At 37.0% G+C, this 14772-nt stretch overlaps 2 protein-coding genes across 3 annotated transcripts; one reads left to right on the top strand and one right to left on the bottom strand.

Annotated features, from left to right (window-relative positions):
* Positions 1-1129: 1129 nt before the first annotated feature.
* Positions 1130-3408, top strand: LOC129321563 (protein MODIFYING WALL LIGNIN-1-like). 2 transcript variants are annotated; one of them, XM_054967368.1, is made up of 4 exons: positions 1130-1465; positions 1588-1740; positions 1857-2059; positions 2725-3408. In XM_054967368.1, exons 2-4 carry the CDS (start codon positions 1621-1623, stop codon positions 2960-2962), a joined length of 561 nt encoding a protein of 186 aa, XP_054823343.1. In that variant the 5' UTR covers positions 1130-1465; positions 1588-1620; the 3' UTR covers positions 2963-3408. The 2 variants fall into 2 exon arrangements, with proteins under 2 accessions (XP_054823343.1, XP_054823342.1); XM_054967367.1 differs by having other exon boundaries at positions 1132-1740.
* Positions 3409-3796: 388 nt separating this feature from the next.
* On the bottom strand, positions 3797-14074 carry LOC129321562 (decapping 5-like protein). Its single transcript, XM_054967366.1, has 7 exons — positions 13616-14074; positions 12772-12872; positions 11761-11832; positions 10745-11644; positions 4560-4750; positions 4307-4417; positions 3797-4217 (listed from the first exon to the last, which is right to left on the bottom strand). The coding sequence occupies exons 1-5, from the start codon at positions 13776-13778 to the stop codon at positions 4580-4582; spliced, it is 1407 nt and encodes a 468-aa protein (XP_054823341.1). The 5' UTR covers positions 13779-14074; the 3' UTR covers positions 3797-4217; positions 4307-4417; positions 4560-4579.
* Between the last annotated feature and the right edge of the window lie 698 nt (positions 14075-14772).

Genomic DNA, 14772 nt, shown 5'->3' with positions numbered 1-14772 from the left:
ATGAAACTAATATCAGAAATAGTAGATTGGCCTAGTTGTTTCTAGTTCCTATTTTGGCCATGGTAAAATTAAATCAACTAAAGCGTTGCCTCACATGATGAAATTACTGCTTCTTGGTGGAGTTGAAGGAGTTGAATCAAAAGAGGATAATGATATACCTATATTACCTTCCAGCATGCTTCTAAGATAATATTTTTTATATTACTTATACTATATTTTTTTTTCAAAGCTCAAAATATTCTATATTATTCATTTTTAAGTGTTAATTTGTTAAATCCATGCATAATTATATGTGCGGATGTATTTCTCATGCTCATATTTCAATGCATTATAGCATCTGATTTGTGCGCCTTGCTTGACTGAGGAATATTGAAAACAAAGAAAGCTACAATAATAAGAAAAAATTGAGAATCCAGAACAGGAGAATCCAAGTCAAAACCCCATTTGGGGAATAATTGATTGTTCTACGGAGAAGAAATAAAGTGGCATCGATGCTTCCCCTAGCTTCGCATGCTTCACTCGAATCGAATCTCCAGTTATTAAATAATAATAATAATAATAATATAAGTTTTAGTCTTTAAATTTTACTTCAATTATTAATTTAATTTTCAAATTTTTACTTGATATAATTTAGTTTTGTATATTATTGAGTTATGCGGAATAAAAAATTATAAGAATTGATTTATTTTAAATAAAAAGCTATAAAAACTAATTCAATGTTCGGATGCTGAATTAAAAACTAAAATCATATTTTTGTAATAAAATGAAATTGAATCTTCCGCGATACCACACAGAGGAACCTCGAAGCCACTGGGAAAATGATAGCGGCGAATTGCAAATTGGGATAAGCCCAAAAAACTTCATTGCTAAAAGTCAATGATCCTACAGAGATAGATAGAGATGGCTAATTCCTAATTCTTATTTTATTGGGGTTAAAAGTTAAAAATGGAATATCAACTGTTCTTATGTCATGGCATGTCAGATATTTCAACATTTAAAAAAAAAAAAAAAAAACCCCATAAACACCTCCCCCATAAAGTGAGCAGCGACTGGCAATTGATTATGATGATAGCTTGTAATCATCAGAAGATATTGATAGAAACTTCTTTAGGATTGATGTGGAAACCACCCAACCATTTGACATTAAGATATTGATGCTTGTTTGTTTCTTCTGTTTATTATAAAAGCAAGTTTTGTGGAGTAAATAAACAAATGGTTATTCTGCGGAGTCCATTCTGGCATAATACACCGAAGAAGCAGTTGACCAGGTCGAGGGCGGCTTTACTTGATGAGAAGAGTTTTCTGAACAACCGTCTACATACAGTTAGGAATGGTATCTCCTTCATAGCAATGAAAGACTTGTTGCGAAGCAAGTCTCAACAACAACATCATCATCATCATCATCATCAAGTTGAAGAAGAAGCTCTATTACAAAGCAAGAAGCAGCTCAAGAACGAAGAGGAAGGTGATGGCCACCACACCTTTAGAGCACCGCCACCAATTCGTCTTCTTTCTTGTGTTCCTTGAGTAGCTTCCAAGCTTTGTTATCATTGTTACTGACCCACCCCCCCCCCCCAAAAAACAAAGTTTCTTCATCACAGAATCAAGACCATTCCCACCATGGAAAACCCTCCTCCTGGACGCAGATTGTCAGGAATCTCGTACATAATCATCATCTCTCTTTTCTTCGGCCTAATCTCCTTCATCTCATGTATTTTGGCTGAGTTCAAGAGGAATAAGGTAGGGTTTGTTCTGTTTTAATTGCTTGTAGTTATTATGAAACTGAATTAATTAAGGTCTCTGATTTCTTCCTCTGTTTTTTTTTTTTTCCGGTTCTTACATGGTTTGTTTTGCAGAAGGAGGATCTGAGATGGAATGGGAAATCATGTTTCATGCCAACAAGCGCAGCATTTGGGTTTGGTGTTGCAGCTTTGGTCAGCTTCTTCTTTGCCCAGATGATTGGGAATTCTGCTTTCTTGAGGAATTCTTGTTCAGGAGGGAAAAGAAATGTCTGTTGTAAGATACCAGTAATTGCAAAGGTTCTGCTTTTGATCTCCTGGTAGGTTTCATCTCTCTCTCTCTCTCTCTCTCTCTCTCTCTCTCTCTCGCCTACTTCTTGTTGGTTGTTTCTTCGCATTCAGAAACATCCACTCAAGAGCCACATATCAAGATCTGATTGGTTGATTAATCGATAATTACTTGATCATGAATTTTACCCACTGGAATTGACATATTTGCACCTAAGAAATGAAGTCTGATGTCTATAGCAACCGATCTAGGTGTCAAATCGAAATTTCCCGTTTCCATGTCCTGTCCTTGTTTTTGACAATGAAATGGAACGCCAGATCATTGCTTGTTAGACTTTGTTTCTTGTCTGGCTCGCCATTGTTCAGAAATTGGCCACGTGTATATCAAGTTGGTATTTTTAGGAGTTGAGAAATAAAAATCAGTCGTAAATCAGCATTAAAAAGAAACTTCACTGAAAATATATACTATACTAATATCCATATGCGTACATATATTTTTCATCTGAAATGCATGACATGTTTGACCTAACATTCTCATTTCCCATAAAATAACCGGGACAATATGACAGATGGTCATCTCTCAAATTGTTTAGTTAAGCATGCGGACCCTGCAAACAGCTCACAAATCACAAACAATCAATTTCTAAAACAAACAAATTAATCAAAAAGATCACAACTTGGTGGATTATTGGCGCAGGCTGAGCTGGGGGGTTGCAGTAATTATGCTGATAGCAGCGACAAGCATGAGCAGAAGACAGCCTTACGGAGAAGGGTGGTTGAATGGTGAGTGTTACATAGTAAGAGGAGGCACTTACGTTGGATCAGCCATATTGATCCTTGTGGCCATGGCTTCTTGTATAACAGCATCACTGCTCTCAACGGCGAAGACCACACAAGCAGATGAGAATCGTAAAGTACACGCCCAAATGGGGTAACAATGTTACAGACATTATTGGTTGTTATTTATTACAAATAAAGAAAGAAAAAGAAAAGGAGAATTGGTATGTGAAACAGAGGTTTCTTTTGAGACAATCTAAAGAATGGGGTTTTAGAAAAACTGATGCAAGTTGGAAAGAAAGGGAAATAAAGGCTTCTTCTAAAGAAAGGGATATTAATATTCTATTCTTTTGAGTAATAAAAAGAAAGTGTGTGGACCCACTTCAGGTATTTAAGTACTTAACCTCTGGTGATTTTTTTTTTTTTTACTCAATTTATACGCTACCATATAGACACTGTTACTGTATACCGTCTCTGTCCCAAGACATAATAGCTGCCTCAGATAGGAACTCCATAGTCCATTTTGGAATCCACCTGTAGAAATTAATGATTGTCTGACGTGTGTCTATATTATATAATATTATATATACACTGTTCAGTTGCATTGGGTTTGGATCCACAGTTTCATTTTGTCGCCGTTTTCTTTTAACAATTCTAAGTTGCCATGGACCGCAAAAGAATGGGGAGTCTCGCAATTGGCTTCGCCTTGGTACTTTGAATTTCAGCTTCAGACATGGTCAACATTTCAGAAACAAGATTCAATTCTCGAATATGAATGTGCCAAGTTTGACTATTCTATTTCCTTAAATCAAGCAATTCGTGCCCAAGAGACCGGGCTTTTTGATGTCAGAGATCAAGATTATCGAGTCAATATCGTATCAACATTGCAACAATCACGCCGAAACTAGGCAACAAATAACCATGCACACTAGGAAAAAGATTCCAAACCGGGTCAACCGGCAGAGAAAAATGAGGACGAAAAGAAAAAAGAATACAGAGAAAACGTATCTGGTATTTCATTATATGGCTTTATCAGCTACTGTTTGTTATATAGACAAAGAAGATTAGAAGACAAAGTACAAGCCGAAACGCCAGTAATAGGCCAAAATAAAAGGCATGAAGTTGGCTGTATTTTCTAAGTTTGATATTCTAGCAATCATCTCACCATGAGAAGTCTTCCAAACAAAGCCAAAGATCATAAGAAAGACAAAGGAGAAACCAGTAGCAGACAAGGACCAATCGGTCTTCGGAGAATAGAGAGTATGACTGCTAATAGAAAGGCATACTCCTGCCACGCCCTCTTCCACCATAGCTATAACCGCTTCCCATATTGTATGAGCTCCGGTAATATTCATTGCGTCCACTACCATAGGCACCATAACCCATAGTAGGGCTCCGATGGGAACCAAACGTCTGAAAAACAAGCAGACAAACAGAGCATGAACTAACAAAATACCTTGTGAATTTTTGGACAATTTCTAACCAGCAATGTGTTTGCAGACCTCAGAATCCAGCTTCATTCTCTCAGAAAGGCGATTCTGTCCATTCCTTGATCCATGAGTGAGAGAGTTACAAGAAATTGTGTCAAAAAAGTCGTCTTTCTTATAACCAGGCTGCAAGAAAGAACACAACCGCTCATTAAGTAGCAGCATGTTTTAGACTGCAAAAAAGGCATTCTGCAGAACTCGTGACTTTGCAATGAGCAAATTAAGGGACTGAATAAGTTGACATCTATGCAACCCCTCCAACTCCTACCTCTGGGTTTAGGTTAGGCATCAACCACGACACTCTCTGTCACCCAAGCCATTAGTTGGAGTATTATCCTCCAACCTTTCTATTGTCTTAGATGCCCTCCCAAGAGAACCCCATACTTCATCCTTTTTGAACTTCTCATTCATGGCCTCAAAATCAAACTCCTCACTGAACTGTGAAGCTGAGTGCTCAGGCTGCAAAAATAAATAAACCAATATTATAACTTCTATTTTAAAACGTAGCACTTAGGCATGCATTGAAATTTATCCAAACTGCTAGACTAGAACAGCAACTGTAATGTGAAAAAAGGTCCAAATTATATGCATAATACTAAAAGCAAAAAGGTGTGCATTCTTTCTTCCTTTCATTTTTCTTCCAAACCAGTCAACAGTAGACGTAGAACTCCAGGACTATAGCCATGAAAGCACACAAATTTATCATATAATCTGCTGTAATTTCTCCTTTAATAACATTTGATCAGTTTTAACAAATATGTATCAGACTGTTAGGTGCTCAAAAGTAACAAATCAAAATAAGAGGAACAAATCTATTAAGATGATATAGAAAAAAAATCCCATTCTATACTTCTCTCAAAGCCACAATTAGGAGAATATTCAAAATTTAAAAGACTACTTTTATTCATGAGTTCTAAGTTGCTAAGCATATTTATAAAGCAATATACAATCCAAAATACTAGATAAAATCTAGAAAACTAGATAATTAAATAAAAACTGAATAAATATCCTAAAATCTAGATCTGAATAAAATACTTATTAAAATCTAAATAAAGTCTAAAGAACTAAATATCCTAAATAACTCCAAATTCAAATTAGATAATAACAATAATAAAATCAGATTTAATTTATTTTCCATCACTTCCATCTTGAATAAGTTATCAATGGAATCTTATCATTACCCCCCCCAAAAAAAAAAAAAAACTCAACTTGTCCTCAAGTTGAAAAGAGGAAAATTGAGCTCGCAAGATGTCGTAGTCCTCCCAGCTTACTTCTTCTACAAGTCGTGCTTGCCATTGCACCAACAATTCAAGCAAATTATGGTGAGTCCAGTGATGCATGTAACTCAAAATCAGCAAAGTAGTAAGGGAGCTGGGATAATAGGTGGAACAAGCCCATGAGCAGGTCACAAGAGGCAGACATGAAAAATGGGGTGAATCTGAGCATCCAAATGAAGTTCTAATTCATAAACTACCTTCCTAATCTTCCTAAGGATCTTGCAGGGACCAAAAAACATGGTAACAATTTCTCAAACTTCCTCTTGGCAAGTGATTGTTGGCGAAAGGGCTATACTCGCAACCAACATCAACCTCGACATAATCAACTTGTCTCCGATGCTTATCAATATAAGCCTTCATCCAATTTTAAGCCTTGCACAGATCATCCTTCAACAGTTTAGGCATTGCATCCCTAGTCTCTAGTTAGTCTTCTAAGTCAGCTATAGGAGTTAATCCTTTCACATAAGGAAGCAAGGGAGGCGATCTCTATCATACACCAACTTGAATGGAGAAGGGTTTGTTGATGTATGGTGATTTGTATTGTATGAGTATTCAGCCCTAACAAAGAAACTTGTGCTACAACTACGGTTGTTTATGTGCAAAACATCACAAATAGACTTTAAGACCTTGGTCGACCACTTATGTTTGACCGTCCTTCTGAGGATGATAAGCAATATTGATTTTCAACTTAGTATGGCTCAACCAAAATAATTCTTGCCAAAATGAGTTCATGAAGACAAGATACTTATTCGATACAATTGAGCAAGGCACCCATTGTAATGAATAATTTCCTCACAAAAGACTGTCGTGACCTTCTTCGTAGTGTAAGGATGCATAAGAGCAATGAAGCGGACATACTCAATCGATCCATTACTACTAATATGACCACAAAACCACTTGACTTTAGAAAGCCGATGATGAAACCAAGTGAGATGCCCCCCCCAAATCTGAAAGGGTTTAACAAGGATTGAAGAAGACTTGCTTGTGCCAAGTTTTGATAGTTATTTTGTTGACAAGTGACACAACATCACACACATGCCTTCACATCTCCTTTCATTAAAGGTAAATAAAAGTTCTTTGCAAGCCACTTAAATGTTTTAAGAAAACCACCATGCCTACCAATAGCAGATGAATAAGCTTTTACTAGTAATTTTGGTCTCAATTGTGAGGTGTAAGGAAAGACTACTCGGTTATTATAGAAGAGCTTTTGGTCAATGAGGTGGAATCTTGGCTGAGATGACGAATCCTTTTGCAAATCCAACACTATATCGTTGGTGAAGGGATCTAGTGCCAACTTATAGGAAAGATTGTGCAACTTGGTAGCGAAAGGCACTGCCATTTGGAAAAAATCTACATGCTAAGGTCATATTGACATGCCATTTACTCCCTTATTATCCACACCTGCCTTGTGGATGATAGTAAAATTAAATAGCAAGAGCTTTATGATCAACCATTGTTGAGTCTTAGTGGCAATGCATTGTTGTAGTAGATATTGAAGGCTAGCACGATCCATCCGCACAATGAAATGCCTCCCTAAAAGGTAATGGCACCATTTCTACATTGCGAGAACTAAAGCAAGGAGTTCTTGATCATAAGTAGACTTGTAACAATTAGAGATTAAGAAACCCACACTAAAGTAAGCAATTAGATGGTTGTTCTACACAAGGATTGCTCCAATCCCCTCCGTTAACACATCACATTCAATCATGAGACATGAATTCCTCATCAAAATTAGGAAGTTGCAATACGAGGGCCGTCATCAATGCAAACTTAAGGTGACCAAAGGCCCTTTGAGGTTTTAGACCACAAAAGGCGTCGTTGGTCAATTTGGTAAGTACCCATGCAATAATCCTAAAATTCTTCACAAAACACCAGTAGTACCCTGCAAGACCTAAGAATCCATGCAACTTTGTCACATTCTTAAGGATAGGCCATTCCCATACTACCTCCACTTTTTCAACCTCAACTTCAACTCCTTGGGACAAAATTTTGTGCCTTGAAAAAGGAACTTGTGGCCTCTCAATAAAGCATTTCTTTAAGTTGACATAGAAACAATTTCTTGCAAGGCCCTCAAAACCATGCACAAGTGGTCCTGGTGTTGTTGAAAAGAGGAATTGTATACCAAGATGTCATCAAAAAATACCAATACAAATTTACGTAGATAAGGGCGAAACAAATCATTCATAGCTACTTAAAAAGAGCCTAGAGCATTAGTTAAGCGAAAAGCATAACTGTAAATTCATAGTGCCTGAAATGGGTATGGAACACAATTTTGTGGATGTCCTAAGGTAACATCTAAATTGGGTGATATCCAGGGCGAAGATCAAGTTTGGAAAAATAAATTGCCCTATGTAATTCCTCTAATAACTCATCAATACTAGGAATTGGATACTTCTTTGGGATTGTAATGCTATTCAATTTTTGATAATCCATGCAAAAATGCCACAAACCATCTTTCTTGATGACTAGTAAGACTGAGCTTGCAAATGGACTAGAACTAGGTTGAACGAACCCTTTTTTAAGCAATTTGTTGACTTGCTTCTCAATTTCTACCTTTTGATAGTGCGGGTACCAATATGGTCTTAAGTTAGGGGGTTAGCCCCTAGTAACAAGGGGATGGCATGTGAGCGGCTTCTAAATGGAGGAAAAATAGTCAGTTCTTCAAAAACAGATGGGAATTCTTCAAACAGAAGGTGCAGGTTGAAATATTTGAAAGGAACTAAGTCAACAGAAACATGAATATGTTGCATCAATTGAAATTGAGCACCCTTGCTAGTAGTATTAGGGACTCCCTAAAGCTTATACCTCTTGCTATTTAGTCAAAACATCATTAAAACCTGATTCCAATTGACTTGCCCCTTATTGAGTGATTCCAGCAACTTAATACCCATAACCAAATCAGCGCCCCCTGAGTAAATGGGTAAAAGTCTTCCTTAATGGTTAGTCCCCTCAATTTATATTTTTGCAAATTCAATTACAATGCACAATACTATTGTCATCAATTTGAACACCAGAGGTAGAGATGATGAAGTTCTTGGACTAAAGAATCTAAAATAAAATTGTGTGTGGATCTACTATCCACTAATAATAATACCTCTTGAGAACATAACATGCCTAGGAGCTTAACCCATATTGCTACCCAAAAGAGCATTAAGTGAGATTTCAGCACCTTCAAGCTCTCTCTTCCCATTTTCATCATCTTTCATGGCAGGGATGATTTCTTCACCTTCTTCTATAACTTACAACGATGCTCAAGTTCAAAGATTTCACTACAATCAAAGCATAGGCCCTTCTCCCTCCTTTGATGTTTAGCGTCCATGGTGGGTTGTCCGGACGAAGCCATGTTTGTTGATCAAAGAAGAGAAGATGCATATGTTGGAGCCCTGTATATGTTCGAAGATGCATTCGAAGTGAATGCTTCTGCTAAGCGTTTCTGGTCATGAGAAGGAGTTGAGTGCATAATTGTACTAGTCCTAGGTCTGTGCAAAATTGGGCTTAAGGCCTACGAACAAGTAGCTTCCCTTCAAACTCTAGGGCAATGTTCATGGCTCAATAAATACTCCTTGGTTTGTGAGTACGCACGTCTACACGTAACTCTTCTCTCAACCCATTCCAAAAAAAATTCCAAGCAAGCAGTGCTTCAGCTAATTCTTTACTCACGCCGAACGTTTGGCAAATTCCACATGGTTTCCCTACATTAAACCCTCCTGTTTAATGCTACATAGGAACTCGTCTGGCTTTTGGTATTCTGGGGGGTCTGAAATTCTCCTAAAACGCTGTCACGAGTTTGTGGTTGATTCAAGTGAACAAACTGAGCGTGTCACCTTCCAGTGACATTGATGCAATGTCCACCTTCTCCTCTTCGGTGTGTCATCATACTTAAAAGTATTTTTCAGCCTTTAAGATCCACCCTCAAGGGTCACCTTCGTTGAATTTTGGAAATTCAATTTTGGTGTGATGAAATTTGCTACTTTTGAGATTTTCTTGCTCATCTTTGCTTTCTTCTTCTTCACGATAGCATTTGTGATGGCTCTCTTTTGTCCTCTTACCTTTATTGAGTGTAGAGGCCTCAAGCACCTCTACCTTTTCTCTTAATACATCAAGCATCTCTAGTCTTGATGCAACGATAGTTAATTCATCTAATGCAAACAAGTTTTGATTGTTTAAGTTTTCTGGGTTAGCGGATGTGTTGTTGGATGATGTGGCAAGAGGTTTGGTTGTTTCATTCCCAACACGTGTGGTCACTATTGTAACTTGGCTCTAATGCCAAATTGTTGGGTGCTCAAAAGTAACAAAAGGAAATAAGAGGAACAAACCTATTAAGATGATCTAGAACAAAAATCCAGTTCTATATTTCTCTCAATGGCTACAACCAAGAGAATCTCCAAAGGATTTAAAAAACTATTTTATTCATGACATACTAGTTTCTGAGTTGCTGAGCATATTTATAAAACAAAATACAATCCAAAATACTAGATGAAATATAGATAAATAGATAATTAAATAAAAACTGAATAAAGTATCCTAAAATCTATATCTGAATAAAACACTAATTAAAATCTAAATAAAGTCTAAAGAACTAAATATCTAAATAAATCTCCTAAAATCTATCCTAAATAATTCCAAATTCAAATTAGATAATAACAATAATAAAATCAAACTTAATTTATCTTTTGTCGCTTCCTTCTGGAATAAGTCTTTAATGGAATCTTATCACAAACCTATTAAGCCTTGCGGGGCTAAAAAAGAGAGATACTGAATTAAGATTTTTTTTTTTTTAACAAATTTCAAACAGGAGTTAGTGAGCCGAATTCAATGTAAAACTTCTAGGAACTGAGTTTTCCACATATCTCAAACACCTCCCAGCAGGCAATTTGGTCTCTAAGTAGAATATTTAATAATTTAATGTCCTTTCCACTTTTCTGTTTTTCAACCCTTTATATCCAAATTTAATGGGAAGTATATCATTATCTTTAAAAGCTCCCCCATTGTCTTGTCATGACCTTTGACTTCATACAAACAAAATGAAAACTGCAGATAAACAGCACAGCATGTGGGGATTTGGCTCCCTTGAAGTGCAGGGTGCACTTTAAGGAATTATCTGCAGGTTGTCATCAACGTTTTCACAGCCATGCCAACAGCTGCCACAAAATAACAAATGAGATAATTCTCTAACCTTGCGCACTGAAGTTGGCAATGGTGGTGAAGGCAACAATGCTGCTTGAAATTCTGGAGAAGGTGCTAAAAAAGAGGAGCTAGAGGATGTTGGTGGCAGAGAAACCATATGATTACGACCAGGGATCTGGTTCTGCGCTAAAGAAACAAAATTCTGTCTAGAATGTGCAAACTGATCTGGAGTTAAAAAAGATGGAGGTCTTGGCAAGGAGCTCGAAGTAGAATCAACTGATGATGAAACAGAATGATGGGCAGATTGTCCAGGAAACATTGATCCCATGTAAGGAGAAATTTTGCCAGAAAATTGATCTTTGACAGGATTTATGCCTTGAATCGGTGAAGAAAATAAAGGCATGTTTGATTCAGCCATAGAAGAACGATAGGGTAATGGCGCCTTAGAAGACAAAAGAGATGGAGCATCCAGAGAATTAGAAGTTTGTAAAGAGGAAGATGAAGGTTCATAAGACGGATTTACAAGAGATGAAGCAGTAACGGATGACACAGTTTCACCATGCTCTGATATAGTAGTCCAGCCCACTTTTGAAGAAGTTAACTGACTTTCTGGAGTTCGCCCCCAGCTCTGTACATTTAAAGGTGCCACTGCTGGAGAGGACTGAAAAGGACCAGATTGCAGCAGAGAATGAGAGCTACCTCCTGATATCCCACTATATTCTGGCCAATACATTGCCATAGAGAAAGAAGGAGCACCAGAAACATGAGTAACAGCAGATTGACTTGATGGGTCCGTCAATGTTGCAGGTCGATGGGAAGGCAACCCAACAGAAAGAGGAATGACTCTACTGATCATAGCAGGAGTATCTTGCCTTTGAATTGATTCTGTCAAACCACTCCCAGCCACTGAAGCGATAGGAGAACTTGAAGGCACTTCAGAATATTGTGACTGGAACAAAAAAATGAAATTAAAAAATTTCAAGGCAAAATATTAGGTCCACTGACAAGCATGTGACTGAAATACCATCGATTTTTTTCCTGTCTTCAAACTTCAAGCATAAGTACCTGAATAATAGCTGGATCACTGAATATCTGCTCTTCTTTGATAGATGTAGAGAGGGACTTGACCTGCAAATCCTGAAAAGGACAACAAATCATTAGAATGTAAACAGCACAGGTCCCACAAGTTGTTGAAGTGAAGGGAGAGAACTTAGATTCAACCTACTACAGAAATATGGAATCAACTATAGGATCCCAACAATTAACATTAACTAAAGGAAAATAAGACAGCTTGGAAATTTCCAATTACTATCATTTATGGAGAGGGGTTTATTTAACACCAGCCTTAGTTATTCTATTTTAGATCTGATCAGTAGCTCTCCAGTTTTAAACACTCAGCTCTGGTTAGGATGACTTATTAAGTTATTCTTTACTGGCTGTGTCGGGATTTATGTTAAATAGGACTGATGATGAGATTTGATTCTGTTCAACCTATTCTTCAAATTTCCAGCAAGCCTGCTTATGCCAAAATTCAGCTATAATTTGTCCAGAAAAATCTTGAAATACAGAGAAGCATCAGCATATCCCCAACAACAAAAAATTCCTTCTAAAAGAAACCAAAATAAGCTCGGTTTGAAACATAGTGGATAGATACTCAGAAATCACTGGCAAAGGGTTCGGGGAACTTGTCAATGAAGGCTAAGGTGATCTATTACCAGGTTTCCAGAAAGAATCAACCTTAGGATGAGAACAGGACAAGCTAAGAAGAAAGATCATAAAAACGTTAAATATTTCAATTACATCACAAAAGCTTAGGTCATTTCTGAAATTAAAATTTATTCACAAAAAAGATTATGTAGGTTCTATCACCAACATTAAGCTTGTGCTGTTGAATGAAATAAAGGACAAGAAAAAGGGTTTTATTCCTCAATTACAAATGTATTTGTACATCATGATACTATATCAGAACCCCAAACCCCCAAGAAATAGGGACCCTGGAATGCTCAAGTGTACAGTTACTTTTCTTGACAGCATCACATTAAACTATGCCGCTGGATGAAATTATAATATGCTCACCTTAATGTCACTCCCTCGAAAAAGAATGTATTCATAAACCTTGTCATTTGGAGGAACTTGTGGACCATCTTTTCTTCTCCCCTCTGTTCCATAAGACTTGACTGCAAAATGACATAACAAACAATTCATGTTAAAATTTAAGAATAAATTCGCATAAATTTCATCAAGCAACTGCAACTCAAGTTAGAATTATCACATTATGCACTGATCTAAAAATTATTACCATATTCATTGAATATCTAGAATCAATTCTGTTATAATATAAAAGACTTCATGAAACACATTTTGCTACAGCGTGATTGCATCAACGCCTATTTTGTCAATGGGTGCAGTCAATCATCTACTCCTTCTTCAAGAGAGGTGGATTACAAAGGCACTGCCAAATGCCAATGCTGGTTAAAGTAACTTTATAGAACTAACCGTATAATTACCAAGCTTGCTCTTTCATTCTAGATTGATGATTCAGTCTTACTTAGAGTCCAGATGTTGCTCTTGCCTCTCCACTCAAAAGTCACCCAATGGCTTACATCTTACTGTAATAATTGAATTAGGATTCACATTATTTGGTTACTGGGCATTGACTTCTTACAGTCCATTGGAAACAAATAGCAGGTCCATGTTCCTTCCAACCAAATGCATATTGCCATATTCTACCATCTCGAATAGCATCATAAACTCGTTATTACAAAGACACCAGTAAGTTAATATCAAGGAGACATCAATTTTAACCAAAACCATCCATAACCTAATAAATAATTTTCACCCAATATAGTGTATCCCTGACTAAAAGTCTGAAACAGAGTAACATTCATTGGAAGCAGAGTATAGTACAAAATCCAGGTACCGCTCTTCAAGCCAATGGTGGAATCCCGGACGTCGAGGTGATACAAAACGCCTTCGTAACGAATCTCGTACTTGGAAACAAGACTGATAAAGCTCCCAATGTAGGATTCCGCCGCAGCTGAAGACGAAGCAAGGGGAGGTTTTGTGCCGGAATCACTCGCCATGAAGTGAATGAGATGAGCGTTGTTTGAGATACGAAATTCGAGCGCAGTTAGCGTCGAAGGAAGGGGAAGGAGCAAACAAAAAATGTAGAAGAAATAATTTTGAAGTGAGAGGTTTAGATTGTAGCGTTAGGGTTTGGTGGGAGGGTTGCTTCAATCGCTGAAGATGAATCCCCTGGTTTCTGTGTTATGATCAGAGAACAAGAATCGTCATTTCCCCTTGAACGAAGAAAAAAGCGGGCTCATGTTCGGACATGTTTCGGATCCGCGGCGTCTATACATTGTCGTACACACTCGTATTTGCTGTTTTCTTCTGCTTATAATTTGTCCCATTCTTTTTTTATTTCCCAAAATTAAGGGGAAGACAAGTCAATCAGAGATTACATTATTCCATTTCCACGAGACAGGTTAAAAAAAAATGTCATTTTAAACCCTCTTTTTTTTTACCTAAAATGTAATTAGAATATCGACTTAGCCATTTTTTATTACTTATGATTTTTTTGTTGAAAACAATCATATTCAAAATATGATGAAATACTAATTTTTACATATATCCTTAAAAATGTAAGGCATTTTTTAAGGAGTTGGATATTCATAAATACTCCCTTCGGTCCGCATTATAAGATCATTTTTAGAAGATATATTTGATCCATATTATAAGTCACTGACAGCTGAAGACTTCCCATTTTAAAATGAAATTCTAAAAATACCCCTGGCTACTTTACTCCATCTTCATCACAGCCACTCGAGTTCATTGAAAAGGTAACCTCTCTGAATTGAAAGATTTTGAGAGCTTCTCATCTAAATAATTCTTCCTTCGCATCTTCTAACTTTGTTGAGGTCATGTGTAAGAAGAAAGCTCACTCGTGCGTTTTTGCTCAGTCTGCTAAAGAATATGGTGGTTCGTGCATTTTTGTTCTTTTGCTCAGTCTGCTCTTTTTGTCATTTTTAGAAGAATGTGACTTGTCAAGAATTTTCCCCATTTCATTTTGGCCTT

Source organism: Prosopis cineraria, unplaced genomic scaffold (genome assembly GCF_029017545.1).
Source record: "Prosopis cineraria cultivar Desert tree isolate PC_DT_omini unplaced genomic scaffold, ASM2901754v1 PC10, whole genome shotgun sequence".
In the NCBI taxonomy this organism is placed as follows: domain Eukaryota; kingdom Viridiplantae; phylum Streptophyta; class Magnoliopsida; order Fabales; family Fabaceae; genus Prosopis; species Prosopis cineraria.
The sequence above is the reverse complement of the archived record's forward strand: the minus strand, read 5'-3'. Positions and strand labels throughout refer to the sequence as shown.